The sequence below is a fragment of the Myotis daubentonii genome, chromosome 5, assembly GCF_963259705.1.
Source record: "Myotis daubentonii chromosome 5, mMyoDau2.1, whole genome shotgun sequence".
Classification (NCBI taxonomy): Eukaryota; Metazoa; Chordata; class Mammalia; order Chiroptera; family Vespertilionidae; genus Myotis; species Myotis daubentonii.
This window is the reverse complement of record NC_081844.1, coordinates 108,601,452-108,624,869: the sequence shown is the minus strand read 5'-3', so window position 1 is coordinate 108,624,869 and position 23,418 is coordinate 108,601,452. Positions and strand designations below refer to the sequence as shown.

The 23,418-nt window shown below is 45.1% G+C and overlaps 2 protein-coding genes and 1 non-coding gene across 4 annotated transcripts in view; 1 reads left to right on the top strand and 2 right to left on the bottom strand.

Moving 5' to 3' along the window:
- Positions 1 to 7,698: 7,698 nt before the first annotated feature.
- On the bottom strand, positions 7,699 to 9,183 carry LOC132236175 (large ribosomal subunit protein uL16-like). Its single transcript, XM_059699549.1, has 2 exons — positions 9,161 to 9,183; positions 7,699 to 8,082 (listed from the first exon to the last, which is right to left on the bottom strand). Exons 1-2 carry the CDS (start codon positions 9,181 to 9,183, stop codon positions 7,767 to 7,769), a joined length of 339 nt encoding a protein of 112 aa, XP_059555532.1. The 3' UTR covers positions 7,699 to 7,766.
- Positions 8,127 to 8,256, bottom strand: LOC132236289 (small nucleolar RNA SNORA70). The gene has a single exon (XR_009453238.1). It is a non-coding gene; the product is annotated as a small nucleolar RNA SNORA70 (small nucleolar RNA).
- A 1,182-nt stretch (positions 9,184 to 10,365) lies between the features above and the next one.
- The window catches only part of EIF2AK1 (eukaryotic translation initiation factor 2 alpha kinase 1), a 27,280-nt gene continuing 14,227 nt past the window's right edge, over positions 10,366 to 23,418 (top strand). Inside the window, exons 1-8 of one of the 2 annotated variants that reach the window (XM_059699270.1) lie at positions 10,366 to 10,592; positions 15,194 to 15,352; positions 18,365 to 18,498; positions 19,628 to 19,665; positions 20,637 to 20,736; positions 21,488 to 21,568; positions 22,228 to 22,327; positions 23,078 to 23,135. In XM_059699270.1, the coding sequence (XP_059555253.1) occupies positions 10,475 to 10,592; positions 15,194 to 15,352; positions 18,365 to 18,498; positions 19,628 to 19,665; positions 20,637 to 20,736; positions 21,488 to 21,568; positions 22,228 to 22,327; positions 23,078 to 23,135 (788 nt within the window). In that variant the 5' untranslated portion in view covers positions 10,366 to 10,474. Of the gene's footprint in view, positions 10,593 to 15,193; positions 15,353 to 18,364; positions 18,499 to 19,627; positions 19,666 to 20,636; positions 20,737 to 21,487; positions 21,569 to 22,227; positions 22,328 to 23,074; positions 23,136 to 23,418 lie in introns of both variants that reach the window. The other variant, XM_059699269.1, reaches the window with a different exon arrangement.

Below are 23,418 nucleotides of genomic sequence, written 5' to 3'. Positions count from 1 at the left end.
CACAAAGTATGCTAAATGCTGTGGGTGTAGATACCAGTGCGAAGAATTGCACAGTGGGAGGCACGAACATAGTGGGGTGAGAGGAAAACTGCGAGGGGAGTGTTCTGGTTTAACGGTGTTTCCTCAAAAAGGTATGTTGTTGTCCCAACCCGACTACCTGAGAATGTGACCTTATTTGGAGATGGGGGGCTTTATGGAGGTGATCATGTTACAATGAGGTCCTTCAAATGGGCCTCGGTCCAATGACAGGTATCCTTATAATAGGGGGGAATTTGAACACAGACACCCCCCCACACAGAGACTGCGAGTGAAGATTAAGGCAGAGATTGGGGTGACACTTCTACAAGTCACAGAACACCAGAGATGGACAGCAAAACACCAGTAGCCAGGAGAGGGGCCTGGGACAGATTCTCCCTCGCAGCCCAGCAGGAACCCATCCTGCTGACACCTTGATTGATCTTGGACTTGCAGCCTCCAGAACTGCGAGGAAGTTCATTTCTGCTGTTTAAGCCACCAAGCCTGTAGCACGTGGTTGTGGCAGCTCCAGCCAGCGAATAAAGGCAGTATGTTATTATGTACCAAGTCACGTTTCATTGCAGACGGAAGGGAGGAGTAACAGGAAGTCAGGTGAAGTGGGGACTGGGGCAGGGGAGTGTTCTGGGCAGAAGGAACCAGATGTGCATATAATAATGTTTTTAAATTTTTCCGTATTTTACGATGTTTTGACATCTTAAAGAGATTGCTGGTCGGAAGAGACTGTCCCTCCCAGGGCTAGCCCATTCTTAGAGATAGCAAAGGTCTTCATAGAGCAGTGGAAACCAACCAATCCAAGTCTACAAACCCAGCTACCTCCTTCTCTAACTCTCTGCCCCAAATCACACAAGGGCCAGGTACCAGGCAACTAGAGTCCACCCCTATGGTCCAGAGCCTGCTGGAATTATTCCCAACTAGCCAGTCCTAAATGGCTTACTCTGCTATGCCTTGCCTTTCCCATGGAAACTCCAATATGGGCTCTGGCTCAGACTATCCCTTCTCTCCTGTCTTCTGCCACTTGACCAAATCCTGGTGTTTCCGCGGCAGGGGGTGACCCCCTACTCTGGGACCTCAGAGTAAAATAAATGTATTCCTTCCAAACCTCCTCCTCGTTTCCTCTGTGGCTGCACCAACTTTAATGTACCATATCCAACATGTACATTCTTAGGACACTGCAGGTTTCAGGGAGAGGAGCAGAAGGGAGAACTGGAGAGAAGGGAGGCATAATGTATACCTCACCAGATGAGTGAGGAAGATACACAATTACACACTTTCAGAAGAACTCTTTCTGGCAAAATTCTAGAAGGACTAAAAGTTACCCAAAGACTCAACAGACCACATAACTCTTCTATGTGATTTATCTACCTTAACTCACTGACAACCTACACCCAGCTCGGGAGTGCCGTACTATTAATACTTTCATTTCACAGGTAGGAACGTGAGGCAGAGATCTCAAAATATTTCCTATTGGTTCCTAACCTCTCTTCCAACAGCTCTGAGTAAGTGGATTGAGAGACACCATGAAGCAAAATGAAAAAAAAAATGAAGAAGAATGCACCTACTTTAAGGTGGGTAGCTCTCAAAGAGCCAGCAAAAGGCTAGTTGCTGAGCAATATGTAAAATAGCATACTGTAAGACAATAAAAACAGAAACCCCAAATAATGTCTCTTCTGTGGGGATACTTATATGTAAATATATAAAAAATATATGGACATATACATATATGTATTGGGTTTGTGTGCATATGATTGTATGCATATATGAGATGTAAAGTTTGTGCATATATTTCTATGTACATGCATATGAATATATTTATATGTATGCATAAGTATGTTATAAATTTACATATGCATATATTTTTTTAATTAAGTTTGTTTTTTTTTAATTTCAGAGAGGAAGGGAGAAATAGAAACATCAATGATGAGAGAGAATCATCTGAGCCAGCAACCCAGGCATGGAACTGTGACCTCCTGGTTCATCGGTTGATGCTTAACCACTGAGCCAAGAACCTCTATCTATAGGGTCTTGTATGTATGTACACACACGTCCCAACAGAAAGTACGTAGGACTTGGTGCCTGTGTTTTTATTGTCTTGCGGCATGGTATTTCACTTATTGATCAGTTAGTTGCTTATACATATATTTGTGTGTTAATAGAAAAACCAGGAGGACACCCAACAGATAAGCTGCTCACTTCTGGGGCGGGGAGAAAGACCGAGATTGGAGGCAATGGAGAGCCGAGAATGGAGCGCGGGGTGCAGGCCGAGGCAGACCAGAGCATGGTGCTCCCCGAGACCCGCCACCCCGCCCAACGCCGCCCGACGACCAGCCCAGGAGGGAGCCTGCGCCCGGGCGCGTCTGTGCTGGACCATCCAGCCTGCCCTCCCGGAAGGGGCGGAGCCTGCGGCAGGGCCCGCCCCTTACAGCGGCCAGCGGAAGACCGGGGCGGGATTTCCGCTTCCCAGGGAGCTACTTCCGGGTTTGATGGCGAGCCTGGCAGGACCCGCGTGAGGCGGCGCTGGACTGGCAGACAGGGTGCGGCCGGGGGTGCTGGGGGGCAGCTCTGGGTCCGGGAGCGCCAAGCGGCGGGCGGCCCGGTTGGGGCGGTGCCTGCCATCGACTTGGCGGCAGAAGCTCGGACCGCAGGCGTGATGGCGAGCGGCCGGGGTGGATAGCCGAGCTGCGGGAACCGCTTGTGTACCGAGGGCGTCGGGGAATGTGTGTCCAACTCACCCCCGTTAACCGTTGAAAGGAACGGCCACGGCCGTCAGAAAATCCTCTCCCCTTGAAGCAGGAGAATAAGGGATGTCGGAGGCAGGCACTCCCACCAGGCTCAGAGTTACTCCGATTGGGGAAGGTGGCGTGTAGCGCCCGGCAGCTGGAATCAAATCTCCCAGGAGCGAAGACCTGAGGGTCAGAGATCAGCGAGGAGAATGACGGTGTTGGGTCGTGTTAGACATGAATAGAGCAAGGCCGAGGGTCCAGGCACGGAAGCTCCCGGATGCCTAGCCAGGGGCAAAACAGGACCCTCACCCCCAGGTAGCCTGTCCCGCCCTATCATCTCACTGGTTTGGACCCCTGGTCTTTCTCTCATAGCGCCGCTCAGGCGGTTCAGGCACCCTGACCGTTTCCTCCCGAAGGACAACATCTAGGCCTCAGTTGTATTTCAGCTCCAGGCCCAGAAAAGCACCAAAGCAAGACAAGTGAGGCTGTGGCTGCCTTGGGACCAGCTGCATTGACTAATGACCCTAGGGCGGCCCTGGCACCCGCCAATCAGTGGAGACCAGGACCCTGAAAGAGCACACCTGGGAAGCTGGTGAATATCCTATTAAGACCCTCCCCTAAGATATCTACCTGCAAGAAAGAGATACATATGCTCAGGACAAAGGACCCAGTGCCTGCTCTCCCTCCAAGGGGCACACCGGTTCGTTCTCTTCCCCCACAGGCATGTATCCCCTAAAGCTCTATCAGCGGTTCTCAACCTGTGGTTCGCGACCCCCTTTGGCGGTGGAACGACCCTTTCACAGGGGTCGCCTAAGACCATCCTGCATATCAGATATTTACATGACGATTCATAACAGTAGCAACATGACAGTTATGAAATAGCAACGAAAATAATTTTATGGTTGGGTCACAACATGAGGAACTGTATTTAAAGGGCCAGAAGGTTGAGAACCACTGTTCTATGCAATTCCTTGTTTCACTATTCTAAGTATACTAGAGGCCCGGTGCATGAAAATTCATGCACTGGAGGGGGGGGGTCCCTCAGCCTGGCATGCCCCCCCTCTCACAATCCAGGAGCCTTCAGGGGTAGGAGTCGACCCTGCGGTCAGGGAAAGGCAACACCCCCATCACACCTCTGCTGCTGTCACTGCCGGCAGCGCAAGCCTCGGCTGGCCCTGGGCAGCTGGGCAGCAGCCATCTGAGGCTTGCCTGCGCCTCGGGCGGGCCCTGGATGGCTGGGGGGGCTGAGTGCGGGTCCAGCCGCACCGTGCGACTGCCGCTCCCCCTTATCCCCCCCCCCCCCCCGGCTGGGTTGAAAGGACTGTGGGACTCCAGCAGGGCAGAGAGGACTGGGCGCCACCATCTTGTGGCTATGGGCACCTCCATCTTTGTGACGGTGATGGGCAATTTACATATTCCCTTTTAAAAAATATATATTTTATTGATTTTTTACAGGGAGGAAGGGAGAGGGATAGAGAGCTAGAAACATTGATGAGAGAGAAACATCAATCAGCTGCCTCCTGCACACCCCCAACTGGGGATGTGTCTGCAACCCAGGTACATGCCCTTGACTGGAATCGAACCCGGGATCCTTTAGTCCACAGGCCGATGCTCTATCCACTGAGCCAAACCGGTCAGGGTACATATTCCCTCTTTATTAGATAGGATTTTTGCTGCCATCATGGGCCCAGTAATACCCTTTGGCTCAGGGCTGTGTAGCCCTTCCCTTTGGCTACCCCATCTCCCATCCCTTTTTTCTTAAAAAAAATTCAGTTTTTCTTGAATCACCATCTGAAATGGCTATTTAGCCTGTCTGTTCACCACCAACTTTAACTTTTCAGGTAACAATTACAGATTGCTGTCCATAAATATGTCAATTCATTTCATCCTCTCTGCAACCTTGAAAGGTTAGTGGTAGTAGAATCTTCTTTACAAAAGAACTGAGACACAGTTTAAATATTTTTTTGTTTGTTTGCTTAAAATCACAGCTAGTAGTAGTAGAATTCCCAGTAAACATTAAACTGGATACCGGGGTAATTCTTCGAGTTGTTTATAATATTGACATATTGGAGACACCTAGTTTCTCTTCAGCTAGGGGAATGGCTAAATTAACTATGGAATATCCAGTTACAGAACACTATTGTAATACGAACGCAGAAAGTTCCCTAGGATGTATTTTGGAGTGGAGAATAAATGCAAGTTACAGAACAATATGTTTTTAGTCATTCTTTTTAAACCAAGCCTCTGCCAATGCTGTTTTATTGTGGTACAAATTTGTCTAGATGAATAAAAAAAGAACTGGAATAAACAGAGTGGTGAATAGGGGAGTGTTGGGGGGCAACATAGGGATTGTGAGAGTTATGGTAAAACAAAACTTTATCATTATTCATGAGATTTGTTGGGGGGGGTTGTGTGGTCAGAAAAATTATATACTTTATATAATTTAAAATTTTACTAAAAATTGCATTTTTATCCTTTGAGCACCCACTCTGACATAAATGGCATTTGAATAATTTGAGAAATAAAATCCAGCCTTAAGGGGTGAAGATTTGAGGATTATGAGAATATGAACATAAAAATAAAGCATTTTCAGGGAATCCCAGAAGAGAACATAAAAAGTAATTTTAATCAGTGTAGTATTTCATTGTTTAGTCTTGGGGAGCTTAAAATAAATCGGTGTTACCCTAAAACTGCTCCAGGTCTACATTACAAGCTCAAATTGGATGGAAACTCGGAGGTATTAAGTATTCTTTCAAATATGCATCCTGATATTTTAGTTGAAATATTTTATAGCATAACTTTAGCAAATGGTCATTATTGCTTATCAATATTAATGATTTGCTAAAGTGGTTGTACAGTTTTGTAGCCCTGTATGAAAATTGTTGAACCAAAAAGTTTCTAACATCTCTTGCACATTCCTCTGGGGCTGAGGCCCCAGCATGTAAACGGTAAGTCCAGAGATTGAAATGGGAGTGATCCACTGTAATTGGCAGTAACCCCATGAAATTGCCATTTAAAATGTGTCTGCTGACCTAAGGAATATCAAGAAACAATTTGGGAAAAAAATGATTTGGAATTGGGATCCATTAGTTATTCACCGTATTCTGGAAAGTAAAGAGGAAAGCTGAAATAGATATACTCACCTGAAAAGTTCTTTTATATCTGGGACTTCCCTTTATATGGTGGGCAAGACCCCATTAGTAAAGGATTCTAATTCTGATGACATCACAACTGTTGCCTGGTAGTCAGACAGATCAACAGCATTTTCACAAGGTGTTGGCTTAGGTCATTCCTGACCCTGATAAGATGCTGAAATCGAGTTTAGCATACGTATTAATTATTGCGGTGTAAAAAATTACCCCCAAACAAGCATTTATTTTCTGCCACAGTTTCTGAGAGTCAGGAATCTCCGAGCACTGTAGCTTGTGTTTCTAGCTCAGTCTTGAGTTTACAGTCAAGCAGTTGTCCTGAGCTGCAGTCATTTTAGGGTTCTATTGGGGATGAAGAATCTGTTGTTGGCAGGACTCAGTTTCTCATCACATGGGCCTGCCATAAGCTGCTCACAAGAGCAAGAGGGAAGCCACAGGGTCTTTTGTCTTGTCTTGTTTATCCTCAGCAGAGGATATTTTTTTCCATTGAGTTTTTTTTTATTTTTTGAGAGAGTGGAAGGGACAGGGAGAGACAGAAACATTGATGTGAGACATCAATTGGTTGCCTCTCAGACCGGGATACAGTGTCTTCTAAACCAGAGACTTTCAACTGCCATGCCATGCAGCACATTGGTGTGCTGCAAGAATTTTTGTCAGATGGCAAAAAATAAATTTCTTGATGTGCCCCAGAATTTTAGTAATTAGTTTATGCAGTACCTGACTAGTCAGGGGCATTAGCCTCTTTTCCCTTAGAATGTCAAATTAAAAGATGACAACAACCAATACAGCAATAGCTGTCCAGTGTGAACAAATCGAAAGTATACCTATTTTCTTGTCAGACGGCAAAAAATAAATTTCTTGATGTGCCACAGAATTTAGTAATTAGTTTATGTGTGCCATGAGATGAAAAAGGTTGGAAAATCGCTGTTTTAAACTAATCTTGGAAGTCTCATACCATCAATTTTCCATATGCTAATGATCATCTAAACCAACCTTAGCACATTGTGAGAGGAACCTTGAAAAGGGAAGCAGAGATCATTGGGGACGAGCTTGAAGTCTAGCAACCATGGTGTGGTACCATTTCCCAAACTCTCACTGATAATTACTAATCACTGGTAATTACAGGATGGCTAGAACTGTAGTTGAAATAAAGGAAGCAGAGACTGTAGAATTAGAAAAAAACTGGAGAAGATTGGATCCCAGTTTCCTTAACATCAGATGAATACATACTCATGGAAGATGGTAAAATATGTACAACTACAATTTTACACAATAGGCAAAATTATTTTATTAGTTACCTTAGGAGGAATACCGGGAGTTTACTTTCAGACAAATTGGAGATGCTTTTGAGTCATCCACGAGAGCGAGTCTGTGCTGCACAGATACACTGGGGAGTTGTCAGCTTACAGGTGGCCTGTAACGTGATAGGAACGCGTGTGGTTATCTTCCGAGAGAAGCAGCAGCACAAGAGCCCCACAGACTGTCCATTGGAGAAGGAGGCTACGGAAAGGGAGCTGAGCTGGAGGACGGGTAGAGAAAAACCAGAATTGTGTGACACCATAGAAACCACGAGAGGAAGCGGTTCCCTTCTTCTTCAATTTTTATAATGGCTGCAGGAGGTTTCATTGTGTGGGTGTTCCCTAACTGCTCTTTTATTTGGGATTTGGATTGATGTCAGTGCTTTTCTATTATACGCTACACTCTGGCAGACATCCTTGTAAGTTCATCCCCTCCCCCCCCCGCTGGTTATTTTTTTGGATATACTCCTCTATGTAGGTCCAAGAGTCTGCCTATTTATTTATTTTTTTATGGCTGAAAAATTGATTTATTGGTGGGTGTAAGGTGGGGGCAGCACCGAGACTCACGAGTGCAGGGCTCGCCATTTGTCCAGGGGACCACGATTAGGGATGTATTTGACCCCACAGCCACCTGGGATGAGGCGCTTCTCGGCCACCATGTCTTCAAACTCATCCGCATTGAACTTAGTAAAGCCCCACTTCTTGGAGATGTGGATCTTCTGGCGGCCAGGGAACTTGAACTTGGCTCTGCGTGGGGCCTCGATCACGTGCTCCTTGTTCTGCAGCTTGGTGCGGATGGACATGATGACTTGGCCAATGTGGACTCTGGCCACTGTGCCTTGGGGCTTTCCAAAGGCACCCCGCATACCTGTTTGGAGCCTAGGGGGGCAGCATGAGTTCAGACATGAGTGTCCACCAGAAAGGGCTGTATCCAAGGTCCCTTAAGGCAACCCATACTAGCAACAGGTTGCGTGCACTACCAAGGATGCTGCTGTTTGCAGCCATTGCACGCCAGGAGTCTGCCTATTTAAAAGCTTTTACTCTAAGTTGCACACGTCTTCTAGAAAGAATGCCTTTTTATTCCAACCAGAATGAGTTTGCTTTTTTCTCCATTCTGGTGGTAGTGGAAAAGAGATGAGAACTACATATTGCACACTGACATTTTTTTTTTCTTTTTCATACTGACATTTTTAATATTTGCAAGTGTGCCATTGTATGGGTGTTCATAATTTATTTCACCAATTATATTGTCTTCTTGTTTTTGGTATTACAACTAGTACTATAATTAACTAGAAGCCTGGTGCACGAAATTCATGCACTTGAGGTGTGTGTGGGGGTCCCTCAGCCCAGCCTATGCCATCTCGCAGTCCAGGACCCTTTAGAGGATGTCCGACTGACAGCTTAGGCCTGCCAGGCTTCTGGCTGAGTGGCGCTCTCCCTGTGGGAGTGCACTGACCACGAGGGGGCAACTCCTGTGTTGAGCATCTGCCCCCTGGTGGTCAGTGCATGTCATAGTGACCGTTCATTCTGCCATTCGGTCTATTTGCATATTAGCCTTTTATTATATAGGACTAGAGGCCCAGTGCATGAATTTGTGCATGGGTGGGGTCAGGGCTGATTGGGAGGGCTGGCCTGGGGGAGGGGATGCGGGAGGTTGGCTGTCTGGCCCCGCTCCCATTGGGCTGGTTGGACAGCCGCAGTGGGTGTCACAGCGACTGGTCGTTCCAGTCATTCCAGTCATTCTGGTCACTTGGCTTTTATATATATAAATAGCTTTTTTGTTTAATATTTTTGCTTATTCTTAACCTGTCCCTTAGAATCATTCCCTGAAAGTGGGAATGATGAGTCAAAAGTGTTTGAATTTTTAAAGCTGTGGAAACATAGATAAATCACCATCTAGAAAGTCTGTGCTCTTCCTATCAGCAGGGCATGGAAAGAGATCTCCCCAATCTTTTACATTTGGGAGTTGTCCGTGTACATATGGTATTCCAAGGAATTATCTGGAGAACTACACCTTTCATTGCTTCTATCAGGCTAAAATGCACCCAGTATGTCTTTATATGAAAACTATGCGTAAATGTAATTATTGAATAATACCATTTTCTCACGTTGCACGTCAGATTTTGAGGCCCCCATATCTGAAAGGCTTGTATTCCAGCTATATTATCTGATCTGTGATCTAAGAATTAATTCCAATAGCATTGTGTTGGGGACCAAGTGATAGCGACATCTCCGGAGGACAAAGAGGGAGGAGATTTAAGGCTAAGGGCTTCAAAAATTAATCCAGTGGCCATGGGGTCACTTGGAAAAGGCCTGTCTCAGGTTTGAAATAATTTCAGTTGAAAGTTCAGTTTCAAAGCCAGCAGAATTTTTGTTAGGTTGGATTCATTTTGGAATCTGGTTGGCATTTCCTGTGCATGTGGTTTTTATTTATTTGCATTTCCCATTTTGTCTGGTTTTGCGATTGACCAAATTAGGTTCAGTTCTCTTTGACACGGGTCTTTTTTTTCCTTTCCTTTTTTAAAAATATATTTTTAAGATCAACCAAAGGACTTACATGTCTGCATATAAGCCTAACCAATGGACACAGACACCAGGGGGGTGAGGGCATGAGTGGGAGTGGGTGGGGGGTTAATGGAGGGATAAGGACACATATGTAATACCTTAATCAATAAAGAAAAAATATTTTTATTGACTTCAGAGGGGAAGGAAGAGGGAGAGATTGAGCCCTTGACTGGAATCAAACCCAGGACTCTTCAGTCCGCAGGCAGACCCTCTATCCACTGAGCTAAACCAGCTAGGGCTGACATGGGTCTTGTAGATGCTTTTGGTTAAAAAAAAAAGTGACAAATAGTCCCTGTTGTGTCTGCAGAAAGTAGACATTTGGGGTTAGAATCTGTGCAGAGAGCAATAGTGGTACCCGAGTCTTGGCCTGAGATAGGAACGCTCTGATTCATGGAGGGTAGTCAGATCTCCAGGACATGGAAGAGGGGCCCCTGGGGGCACGGGGGGCGGGGGGGAACCTCCCGCTGGCGTGGTGGGTACCCGGACGCCTGCGCCAGGGGCCATCCTAGAGGGACCGGTCCGTCCTGCCCTCAGGAAGGGGCGGAGTCCGCGGCAGGCCCCGCCCCAACGAGGCGCCCGGGAAGCAGGGGCGGGACTTCCGCTCAGGAGGGGGCACTTCCGGGTTCGTTGGCGATCGCCGCGGGGGCTGAGTGAGCAGGTGCTGGGCCGGTGGGCGGGCTGGGCTGCGGCCCGCGCTGGGCCCGCGATGCTGGGGGGCGGCCCCGCGGCACCGGAGCGCGAGGCTGAGGACGACGGGGCGGGGGCTGTTCCTGCTCCGCCTGCCATCGACTTCCCGAAGGAGGGCTCGGACCCCAAGTATGACGGTGAGGGACCCGGAATGCCGCGGCGGCCCTTTCCTGGCCGCGTCCACGTTCATTCTCGGGTGCAGCGAGGCTGGCTCCTGGGCCTCGGCCGGTTCCGTGGGGTCCGGGGCCCAGCGGTGCAGCGGGGCGTGGGGGCGGCGGGCGGGCCGTTCGCGTCAGGTCAACATTTATGGAGACGAGCGGCTGCGGGCGACCCGCTGGCTCGTTTGTGCACATTTCTGCTCGTCCCTCCTCCGCGGACCCAGGGTTTCGGGGGCCCTCCCAGCTCCCAAGCCCCGTGGCTGGGTCCGGCGGGAGCGGGAGCGGTGCCGGCTACTAGGTGGGACTTTGCAGACCCCGCGGGCTGAACCGTTGGGGCCGAGTTTTGATTTATTGCTTCTGTTGTCTTGCTTCACCGATCGGGCAGCTGAAGACGTGTCATCGCGAGGCAGTCTGCAAAGCCTCCTCTTCTGTTAAAACAAACAAAAAAAACACAACACGTTTTCATGAGGCTTTTGGTTACTGGGACATACGGTATGTTACTGTCAAACAACATGAAGTGAGAGGTGCTTAGAACAGGGGCTCCAGCCAGCCCGAAGTATCCAGTATTTTAAGGAAAGTGCCGTAGGCTCTTTAATTGCAACTAGTTGTTTTGGCAACTTACTTTACTTGAAAATTTCTATTTATTGTTTGTTTTGAGAAGAGTGGTGGAGGGGGGAGAGAGAGAGAGAGAGAGAGAGAGAGAGAGAGAGAGAGAGAGAAACATCAATTTGGTGTTCCACCCACTTATGCATTCATTGATTGATTCTTGTATGAGCCCTGACCCGGTGGAACCCACAACCTGGCAACAATCGCACAAATTAAGTTGTGCTATTAAGAATGAATCATTGCCCGGAGTGACTCAGTGGTTGAGCATTGATCTATGAACCAGGAGATCAGGGTTCGATTCCCCGTCAGGGCCCATGCCCTGGTTGCAGGCTCTATCCCCAGTGTGGGGAGTGCAGGAGGCAGCTGGTCAGTGAAATTCTCTCGTCATTGATGTTTCTGTCTCCCTCTCCCTTCCTCTCTGAAACCAATAAAGATGTATTTTAAAAAGGAAGAAGGAATACATTGATTCACGGAGGTTTTTACTGTGCAGTGGTTTGAATAGGATGATTATAGAGAAAACACATTCAGTTGAAGCATGAAACAACTGTTAACACGTTAAAACCGATTTAAAGGTGCAAGCCAAGTTGCAAATGTTCTAATTTCTTAAATTCTTCGATTTTCATCCGTAATACCAGCTGTAATTCTTGACGCCAGAGGGATACAAAGCAGACCGTGGCAGTCACGAACAGAGGACAGCTGTAAGATAACTATTTTGCAGGGGGCAGACTGATGTTTTCCGTACATAAGGTGGTACTTAGAGCAGCCTCACAGTAAATAGGGTTATGTCATAGAAAAAGTCCCAGCAGTAAACATGCACGTCTGCCTTGTCTGTAATGTTGTGATAAGATTTTCTGCAAACTGAAGATTAGTCTTGAAGGGTGTGACCGTAGATTAGCTTCTAAAAATTCCCTTCTCCTCCGCTACTCATTCTACTGTTGTGTTTACATACTGCCTTTTCTTCCAAAGAAGCCCAGAAGGCCCAGGCCTAATTTATCTTTTCCTGTGGAAATAAGGTCCGTGAGAAATGCAGTAGATGCAAAAACAGAATAGTTAAATGGCTTCTCAAAGGTCTTCTCTCTGATGTGAGGTCACTGCGCCAGTTAATGGTAGAGTCTGAAAATTCAAAACCTAGGTGTCACTCCGAAACCTGTGCTCTGCGGGTTACTGTCTTTGATCCCCCCTCCCCCGCGCCCCCCGTCATCTTAGGAGGGCCAACAGTAAACCCAATGTCAGACTCATTAATTTTTCTTCTTTTACCAGAAACGAGTTTTCTAAAATTGTACCTCAAATTAATCCTTCAGGTTTCTCCCTCAGTTCTTGAACGTCTCCCATTAGGAACAATTCGGTTCTTGACCAAATTGTTAATAGAAAAAATGTCTCCCCTTGGCTGGCATGGCTCAGTGGTTAGAACATTAGCATGTGCACCAGAGGATCTTGGCTTTGATTCATGATCAAGGGCATGATCAAGGGCACGTATCTGGGTTGCAGGTTCAATCCCCAACCCGGGTTGGGGCTCATGCCGGAGGTAACCAATCGATGTCTCTCTCTCTCCCTCTCTCTCCCCTCCTTTCTCTTCCATTCTCTCTAGAAACCAATGGAAAAAATATCCTCACTCCTTGGATGAGGCTCAGAAAAAACATTTTAAAAAATGTCTCTGTTTTTGACCAAAACTTCAGCTTTTGACCTGACAGCCCTTTTGTGCTGAGGTCAGCGTGACAAAAAGCAGCTCTCAGGTAACAAAGAGAATGCTTTTGTTGTTGGAGAATCAACCGATTAGCACAATTTTAGAACATAAAGAGGCCATCAAGAGTGCTCATGTTGCTAAGGGTGTGAGAGTAGCAGCGATCACAGAAGAGGTAGAAAAACTGTTGATTTGGATAAACAAAAAGCAGTGAGTGGTGGAGGCCGCGATAGTGAAAGAGCGTCGATGGAGCCTGCTGGCCTCCTGAAAGGCACCCCTGGAACGAGTGCTGAAAGCGACTCCTTTAAGGCTGGAAGGGGGTAGTTCGATAAATTCAAGAAAAGAAGTGCTTGTTTATAGGTTAAATAGTACATTGAACAGTACTGTATACAAAAAAGGTTAAAACGGAATCATTTGGGGGTCTGGAACGGATTAATTCAATTTCCATTCTTTCTAGGGGGGAAAAATGATTTGGTTTTCGAACAAATCCCCTCTCGAACAGCCTTCTGGAACTAATTGCATTCGAGAACCAAGGTTCCACTGTACTGAGAATTCAGTGTCTCATCTTTCCTCTAAGCCCTCCTACCAATTTCCGCTCTCATTAACACCCCCTTGCTCCCATTCCTGGTGTTTTAAATCCTGGCCGGTCCCTTTCTTTCTTGCTGTTTCTGCGACCTATTCTTTCCTCCATGTTTCTGTCGGGTCGCCTCCTGTACCAGCTGATGACCTTCAGTTGAAGTGCAAAGTCATCTCTCCGGTTGGTCTTGCGCAGTGGAAAGAGGACGATGGGCTCGGGAGTTAGTCGGTCTGCCCGCTTACAGATTTCTTACCTTCTCTAGGAGATCAGTCTCCCCATCTGGAGAATGGGAATAGTAACACTTACCTTTTACTGTCCCGTGAGGATGAAATGAGATTGTACATATAAGACACCTGTCCATACGTAGCACATGCTCAAGAGTCAAGTTTTCCTCCTCCTTCCCTTTCTCCTCTGCCAAACTAATGTCTTTATGCCTGGGCCTACGCTGTCCTCGTGACAGGAGGCATCCCCGCTTGTTTGCTTGAATATTCATTCATTCATTTCTACCTTTGTGTATATCATTACTACCAAAACGTTCTCCCTTCTCCCAGTGGCATCTTTCTGCTAGGCTTCCAGCTTCCAGAATTCAACTCAAAAAATTCAATTCCAAAAAGTTTGCTTGATTAACCCCACTTAGCTTAACGACTGTGTTTTTTTTTTTAGTTTTTTTAAAAATATATTTTATTGATTTTTCACAGAGAGGAAAGGAGAAGGATAGAGAGTTAGAAGTATCGATGAGAGAGAAACATCGATCAGCTGCCTCCTGCACACCTCCTACTGGGGATGTGCCTGCAACCAAGGTACATGCCCTTGGCCGGAATCGAACCTGGGACCTTTCAGTCTGCAGGCCGACACTCTATCCACTGCGCCAAACCGGTTAGGGCAAGGGTGGGCAAACTTTTTGACTCGAGGGCCACAATGGGTTCTTAAACTGGACCGGAGGGCCGGAACAAAAGCATGGATGGAGTGTTTGTGTGAACTAATATAAATTCAAAGTAAACATCATTACATAAAAGGGTACGGTCTTTTTTTTTTGTTTTTTAGTTTTATTCATTTCAAACGGGCCGGATCCGGCCCGTGGGCTGTAGTTTGCCCATGGCTGGGTTAGGGCATACTGTGTTCTTTTTAAAGCCTAGTTTTATTTTATTTTATTTTAATTTTTTAAATATATTTTTATTGATTTCAGAGAGGAAGGGAGAGGGAGAGAGAGATGGAAACATCAATGATGAGAGAGAATCATTGATCGGCCGCCTCCTGCACGCCCCCTACTGGGGATCAAGCCTGCAACCTGGGCATATGCCCTGACCGGGAACCGAACCTGGGACCCTTCAGTCTGCAGGCCTACGCTCTATCCACTGAGCCAAATCGGCCAGGGCTTACTTTATTTTTTTAATATGTCTTTGTTGATTTTAGAGAGAGGAAAGGAGAGGGATAGAGATAGAAATGTCGATGAGAGAGAAACATAAATGATCAGCTGCCTCCTGCACGCCTGCTGGGGATCAAGCCTTCAACCTGGGCCTGTGCCCTGAGCGGGAATGGAACCGGTGACCTCTTGGTTTATGGGTGTTGATGCTCAACAACTGAGCCACACCAGGTGGGCTGTGGTGGGTTTTTCCCTTGAAGTTACATAGTTTGTTTCTTTAATTAGAATGTGTTACTTTGTCATTCCGAGATATGTTTACCATTTATTACAATTTTTCCTTTTTTAATTTGTAGAATCGGATGTCCCAGCAGAGCTCCAGGTGTTGAAAGGGCCGCAGCAGCAGCCGACCTTCCCTTTTGCAGTTGCCAACCAACTATTGCTTGTCTCTCTGCTGGAACACTTGAGCCATGTGCATGAACCAAACCCATTTCGTTCAAGACAGGTGTTTAAATGTTAGTAAGCATAAATTCATCTTGCTAAATAACACTTGTAAAAGTACTATGGTATTTAATGCTGCGGGTGTATAAAAATTTGAAATAAGTATTAATAGCTTATATTTTTTAAAATATATTTTTACTGACTTCAGAACAGGAAAAGGAAAGAGAGATAGAAACATCAATGATGAGAGAGAACTATTGATCAGCTGTCTCCTGCACGCCCTCTACTGGGGATGGAGCCCGAAACCCGGGCATGTGCCCTGACCTGGAATCGAATCGTGACCTCCTGGTTCATAGGTTCATGCTCAACCACTGAGCCATGCTGGCTGGGAAATATAGTTTATATTTCTTAAAAATCATTTTATATTTTGCTTTGGATAATTCCTTATGAATATAACTAGAGGCCCGATGCACGAAATTCATGCAAGGGGCTTGGCCCTCGCAGCCCAGGCTGCCTCAGCCCTTGAAGCCCTAGCTTCATCTGGAAGGTCATCTGGACGGTCGTTCTGCCATCCAGTCTAATTAGCATATTAGCTCTTTATTATATAGGATTACTAGTTTCCCCGAAAGATTAATAACCATAAAATTGTGCATATTTAATTAATAAAGGATAGGTTTTTTTTGTATCTATAACATGATAATCCATGTAATATGTGAAACTCTCTTATGGTTTAGTCCAGGGGTGGGCAAACTTTTTGACTCGAGGGCCACAATGGGTTCTTAAACTGGACCGGAGGGCCGGAACAAAAGCATGGATGGAGTGTTTGTGTGAACTAATATAAATTCAAAGTAAACATCATTACATAAAAGGGTACGGTCTTTTTTTTCAATAGTTTTATTCATTTCAAACGGGCCGGATCCGGCCCGCGGGCCGTAGTTTGCCCACGGCTGGTTTAGTCAGTAAACAGGTAAATGAAAGTCACAGATAGTCATTTTGAACCAGGTCTTGACCAGAGTGCTAGAACGGCAGTATTTTTGTTGTTGAATAAGAAACTTTTCTTCTACACACTAAATACTTTTAACACCAACTGTGTGGTGTTTCTTTTCCTGCACTGCCCAGCTCTCTGTGTTGGTTAAGATATTCCATAATAGAAACAGTAGTTAAAATTCACTTTTGTTGTTCGTTCTAATCACTTAATTTTCACTTCTGCCTTTATTCTTTTTTTTTTTTAATATATTTTATTGATTTTTTTACAGAGAGGAAGGGAGAGGGATAGAGAGTTAGAAACATCGATGAGAGGGGAACATCGATCAGCTGCCTCTTGCACACCCCCTACTGGGGATGTGTCCACAACCAAGGTACATGCCTTTGACCGGAATGGAACCTGGGACCTTTCAGTCCAAAGGCTGACGCTCTATCCACTGAGCCAAACCGGTCAGGGCTCTGCCTTTATTCTTATCTCAATGCCTGTTTGCAAAATGAAATATGTTTGAAAATCAGAAGACTACTGTGATTACATTTTTCTTGCCTTTTTAAAAGATGGAGCTTAGTATTTTACTGAGCAACCAGAAATGGTAAACAAATGACTGACTGTTCATTGTCAGAGAAGTCAGTATAGATGTGCTCCTGAGCAGTGAGTGTACCAATTGCTTCACTTTGACGGAATCAATCCCCAAGTTGGAATGCGTGTATGAACGGAACTTTTTTCTCATAGAGGCTGTTTTCACTCTTTATGCTCTGTGTACTCTTCAGAAGTGCCATTTTAGCCCAGCCAGATGTGGCTCCATGATTGAGCATTGACCTAGATCTATGAACTGGAACAGGGTTGGGCAACCTTTTCGTGAGTGCGTGCCAAAACCAGCAAAATCTCTGACTCAAAATTCTTCTGCATGCCAACCCTAATTTTTTGAGAACATGTTACGCCTACTTGATATCTCTTAAAGTGTACATATGTGAAGAACCTTGAAGAAGAAATAAAATTCATTCGAGCGACAAAAACACAGTATATGATGATAAAAAATACATTTATTTTTTAACTAGGGGCCTGGTGCACGAAATTCGTGCACTGGGTGTGGGGCAGGGGGGAGTGTCCCTCAGCCCAGCCTGCCCCCTCTCACATACTGGGAGCCCTCAGGCGTTGACCCCCATCACCCTCCAATCGCAGGATCGGCCCCTTGCCCAGGCCTGACGCCTCTGGCTGAGGCGTCCGGCTCGGGCAGCGGGGTCCCGCAGCTGCAGTGGCCCCACGATCCTGGGCTTCGCTTTAGACCCAGGCAAGGGACCCCTAGCTCCCGGGACTGCCAGCTTCGACCGTGCCCAGCTCCCATCGCTAGCTCCACCCCTACCTCCTGCTATCACTGGCCTGGGCGGAAAAGGCGCCTGATTCTCAGATCATGGCTGGGGGGCAGGGCAAAGGCGGCCCCAGGGCTGCCTTTGCCCTGCCCCCCAGCTCTTAGCTCCCCCCTGGGTTTCCGATCACTGTCAGTGGCAGGGGGCTTCTTCCTGCTTTCCCTTTCGCCTCCCTGCATTGTGCCTACATATGCAAATTAACTGCCATCTTGTTGGCAGTTAACTGGCAATCTTAGTTGGCAGTTAATTTGCATATAGCCCTGATTAGCCAATGAAAAGGGTATCGTCGTACGCCAATTACCATTTTTCTCTTTTATTAGTGTAGATGTATACATGTTATATAAAATTATTTATCTAAGATGCACCTACACTGAATTTATCTGAAAAATAAAAAAAGTCGATATTAAGAAAAAAATTGTAAATGGAAGATTATAAGAGAGGGTTTCGCGTGCCAGCAAAAGTTACTGGCGTGCTATTTTATGGCACATGTGCCAGGGGTTGCCCACCCCTGAACTAGAAGGTCACAGTTCGATTCCTAGGCAGGGCACATGCCTCGGTTGCAGGCTCCATCCCCAGTAGGGGGCGTGCAGGAGGCAGCCGATTGATGATTCTCTCATCATTGATGTTTCTATCTCTCTCTCCCTGTCCCTTCCTCTCTGAAATAAAAAAGTATATATTAAAAAAAAAATTACCATTATAAAATGGCCTTCTAATAATTCTCTGCATTCTTTTTCTAGTACTTTGTCAGACCTTTATCAAAATGGGGCTGCTGTCTTCTTTCACCTGCAGTGATGAGTTTAGCTCATTGAGACTACATCACAACAGAGCCATCACTCATTTAATGAGGTCAGCTAGAGAGAGCGTTCGTCAGGTGAGCTTCAGAATACGTGCTTGGTATGTGACAAAAACGTTTTGATTTCCAGAGGGCTGTATCTTAAAGCGTTATGAAATCCTGGTTATAAAGAGGTTTATAAAATGTTTAATTTGTTTATGTAACAACTATTTATGAACGGCTGCTGTGTGTGCGGCTCTCTGGTACGTGCTGGGGTCCAAGCAGTAAGCAACATAGACAGAATCCCGGCCTCAGGGAGCTTCTGTTGTAAAGAGCAGGTAGTAAACAACGGAACACTGAAAATGCGGAAAAATAAGTGGGCTCGATGGTGAGAATGTTAAGGAGAAATAACGCAGGGAAGGGACTTAGAAAATGTGTGAATGTTACGGAGGGCTGCCAGGGAGGGCGGCCAGGGAGGGCTGCACTGAGATTCATGCAAGTCAGGAGCTGAGGCTGAGAGGAGGCGCCGCGCAGATGCCTGGAGGGAAAGCACTCGAGTGGAGGCACAGCAGCTCCCCAGTGAGCAGTGTGTCAGGTGTGGGGGAGCAGGCTAGGCAGCCGTGTGGCTGGAGTGAGCAGGGGAGCGTGGGGGGCAAGAGGGCAGTAAGGGACGGTGGAGTTGGACAATGGAGTCCGATTTTGAGACCATTTTAATGTCTTTGGTGTTCACGCAGTGGGACAGGCAGCACTGCCGGACTTTGAGCAGAAGAATGGCATCATCTGACTTAGGAGTTAATGGGATCACCCAGCTTCTGTGTTGAGCATAGACAGGGGGGCCACGGGCAAAAGCAGGGGCACTGGCGCATCAGACAGGCAGGAGGCGCTGGTGGCTCTGAATGGGTGGTAGCCGTGGAGACATGAGAAGTTGTCAGTTTCTGCATACTGGTATATTTTGAAGGTAAAAATCGCCATTTGCTTATGGTGCTCCTTGGTACATTCTCAGCTTTGTCAGTGGGTAGCAAGAATGTAGCTTTTTTAGTAGTGATCTTCTGGTTAAGAGAGAGATATTTTCCATTGTAAACTTTTGGGTAATGTTAAAAAAGCCATTGAGTCTTATTTTTTAATATTGTGTAAGCATTTGAGACTATTGATATGACATTGCATTTTGATAGATTCCTTATTCCATAAAATTTTCGAAATGCTTTTAAAAATAATTTTTTTATTTTAGGATCCTTGTGAGGATAGTTCTCATATTCCGAAGATCAGGTCTGTATCAAATACTTTTGTGATTATTTAAATATTACTATTAAGTCAGGATTAAGAATCAATCCTGAATTAATCAGAAATGAGTTTTGAGTTTAAAAATACTATATTTAGTATAGTTTATGCAAATGAAAAAACTTTGTTCTCAGCAATTAATTACTGCTCCAAGATTTGCTTTAATTCTCATTTCCTTCCTTTAATAATAATAATAATAAAAAAGGTTTTTTTGTTGTTTTGCTTTAAAATTTTTTTTCTTCATTTCTGATCCCCTGCTCTCCTCATTCACTGTGGATTCCATAAGCCCCAGCCTTAGTGCAGGGCACTGATATCTGGTCTCTGTCAGGGAAAACCATTGAATGTTGCCTGTATTTAGGAAGTGTTAATATAAAATCTGAAAAAAAAATATATAAAATCTGTAACTTGTCTGGAAATTTAAGTGACTTTCTCACTGAACTCCGCTAATCTTTTGCCTGTTTAGTTAGTCACTGAGTACTTATTACTGGTAAAATACTTAAAATTAGATTAATGATTTTAATCTAAATCAGGTTTTCATTTTGCTATCATATCAACCTGTCAATTTTCTTAGCAAATTTTTTTTCATAGAGAATGAAAAATTGCATTAAAACATTTTTATTGACCTCAGAGAGGCAGGGAGAGGGAGAAAGAGGCAGAAACATCAGTGATGAGGGAGACTCATCAGTCGGCTGCCTCCTGCACGCGCCGCACTGGGGATCGAGCCCCAGGCATGTTCCCTGACCAGGAATCAAATCGTGACCTCTTGGTTCATGGGTTGACATTCAGCCAGTGAGCCACACTGGCTGCTCAGAATTTTCATTTTAGCTCATCCTTTCCAAGTCACCACAATTTAGTGATGAAGGAAGTTAGAAGGTTAGTAGTGAAACAGGGAACATGAACTGCCTAGAACATTCTGATGTGCTCATGCTCTAATACTGGCTGTTTGTTTTAACTTTCAGATCAAGGGAAGTAGCCTTTGAAGCACAGACTTCACGTTACTTAAATGAGTTTGAAGAGGTTTCCATCTTAGGAAAAGGTGGATATGGAAGAGTATACAAGGTTGTTTTCCGCATGTCTTTTTTGAGCTACTGCTTTAAATAAATGTGTTGAGAAGTTGTTTTCAATATTGAAAGTAGGCAGTTCCTAGAAATTGTGTATATTTACTTTTCACCAAGATTCGTCATTTATGGGGAAGTGGGCAGGTTTTCATTTTTTCCTAACCACATTGGTGGGTTGGTGGATTCTGGAAACTGAGTTTTTGCCCCATAGTTACCATTTATTTATTTATTTATTTATTTAATTAAATTTTATTGATTTTCCACAGAGAGGAATGGAGAAGGATAGAGAGTTAGAAACATTGATCAGCTGCCTCCTGCAGAACCCCCACTGGGGAGGTGCCCGCAACCAAGGTACATGCCCTTGACCGGAATCGAACCCGGGACCCTTGAGTCCGCAGGCCGACGCTCCATTCGCTGAGCCAAACCGGTTAGGGCCTATAGTTACCTTTTATATAAAATGTTTTACTGAAAAGAATTGTGCTGCTGTTTTGTGGGCTTCACAGAGCCCTTTGGCCAACACTGCCATTCTTCTGACCGGGGGCTTCTGGGAGTTGGCCTCTCCTTGCATTTGAAAACCTGTTGTCCAGCTGAGCACGGCTGACTTCCCTGACCATAGCAAAGCGCTCAGGTGTCTTTACCTTAATTTTACCTCTTTGGCTCGTTTGCATGGTCTAAGTTCAGGTTAAAGAACTTTCCTTATTCGGTTGAAATTTAATGACACAATATACTTTGTCTTTTTCTCTACTTTTTAGGTCAGGAATAAATTAGATGGTCAGTATTATGCGATTAAGAAAATCCTGATTAAGGGTGCAACTAAGACAGATTGCATGAAGGTAAGATTTAAAAAATGTATTTATTTTGAATAATTGAGTATTTGTTTTTTTTGAAATGGTTATTGTATGCGTGTGTGTGTGAGAGAGTGTATTTGGCAAATATTAGGTGTATGGCTTGCCAGTTTACTAAGAATGGGTTACAGTAACAAACATAAGAACTAAATTTATTTGACTTAGTTTTTTATAGGCATTTCATATTGGCCACATTTCAGGGTCATTGTTGGGGAAATTAATTTTTAAATTAAATTATTCATATACAATACAAGTTGCTATAAAACAAAAGAAAATATGAGCTCAGTCCAGGTCCTGTCTTCTCCCTAACATGCTGTGTGGTCCTGGGCAAATCACCTAGTCCTCCAAGTCACGTCTATCTTCTGCCCTTGACAACAGATTTTATTTACCTTGTGAACTGGACTTCGTTATAGGAGAATGAGTGTAAATGAACTATGCAAAGCATAAAGTGCCATGTATATGTAAGTTAAGTGGCTATAACAATTGCTTTGGTCTCTCATAAAGATACTCCCGTTATTTTAACATAGTTTAGATTGCTTGTACAGAGGGCTTTTTCTGTTTGCTCTGGAACAAGTGGTAGTATTTGATACCATGAGCATTTAACAACTTGCCAGTGAAAGCTCGGTCTAATGATGCTTCTCCTTCAGGTTCTACGGGAAGTGAAGGTGCTGGCGGGCCTCCAGCACCCTAACATTGTGGGCTATCACACTGCTTGGATTGAGCATGTCCATGTGGCCCAAACGCAAGGTAAGCAGTTTCAGATTAGATAGAGTTGAAGGCCGGCAAAGCTCATTCTTTTATGTTTTTTACATTTTAAAAAATACTAAAAGGCACAAAAAGACTATGAAATTCCTCATTTCAGTGTCAATAAATACAGTTTATTAGAACACAGGCTCATATATAGGTATTGTCTGTGGCTGCTTTTGTCCACAACAGCAGAGTTGAGTAGCTGCAGCAGAGTCTCAGAGCCCGAGAAACCTGACCTATTGATCAGGTCCTGCACAGAGAGTTTGCTGACCCCTCGTGTAGAGGAACAGCTGTTTTATAGTTCCTTATATGTGCCAGTCATTTGAATAAGCTTGTATTGTACTTTGCCAGAAGATCATCACATTTTTATTTATTTATTTTTTAATCCTCAGCCGAGGATATTTTTTCCATTGATTTTTAGAGAGTGGAAGGGAGGGGGAGAGACAGAGAGAGAGAGAGAGAGACAATGATATGAGAGAGATACATTGATTGGTTGCCTTCCACACGAACCCCACCTGGTGGTCAGGGATCAAACCTGCAACCTCAGTACATGCCCTTGACCGGAATCAAACCCAGGACCCTTCAGTCCATGGGCGATGCTCTATCCACTGAGCCATACTGGCCAGGACAGTCATGATGTTTTTAGATAGGTTGTTTCATTTGGCATTATTTGTATATTTTAGCTCTGCCTTTGACTATGAATTAGGAAATTGGGCTGCTTAAGGATTTGTTTCTGTTTTTATTCAGCAGATAGAATTTCTGTTCAGTTGCCATCTCTGAAAGTGATCTCCGCCCAGGAGGGCGACAGGTATGTGCACTGGTGTAGCCTTTGCAGGTTGACATAACCTGTCACCTGCATTGGGTTGCCTTTGTCTTTTGCTGTTAGGAGTTCAGGAATGTTTTAGACTTCGTTTTTGCTTATTTTCATTACGAAATGTTAAATTATTTCCTCCCTTTAGATATTTCCTGTCAGAGTTTTAAATAAACGTAGTTGCTAGGTAGATTTGATGACCCCCCCCCCCCCCCGGGCTTTACCAGTAAGAATTACATAGGCCTGAAGGAACAGTCGAGTTACTCTTGATCTTTTTTTA

Bases quoted from the DNA above. Each gene is read 5' to 3' on its own strand.
- LOC132236175 (XM_059699549.1), bottom strand. From the start codon at position 9,183: ATGTACACGGACAACTCCCAAAT. The intron at 8,083-9,160 runs GTAAAAGATTGG...CTGCCCCCCTAG, and splicing joins TACACGGACAACTCCCAAAT to GCTCCAAACAGGTATGCGGG.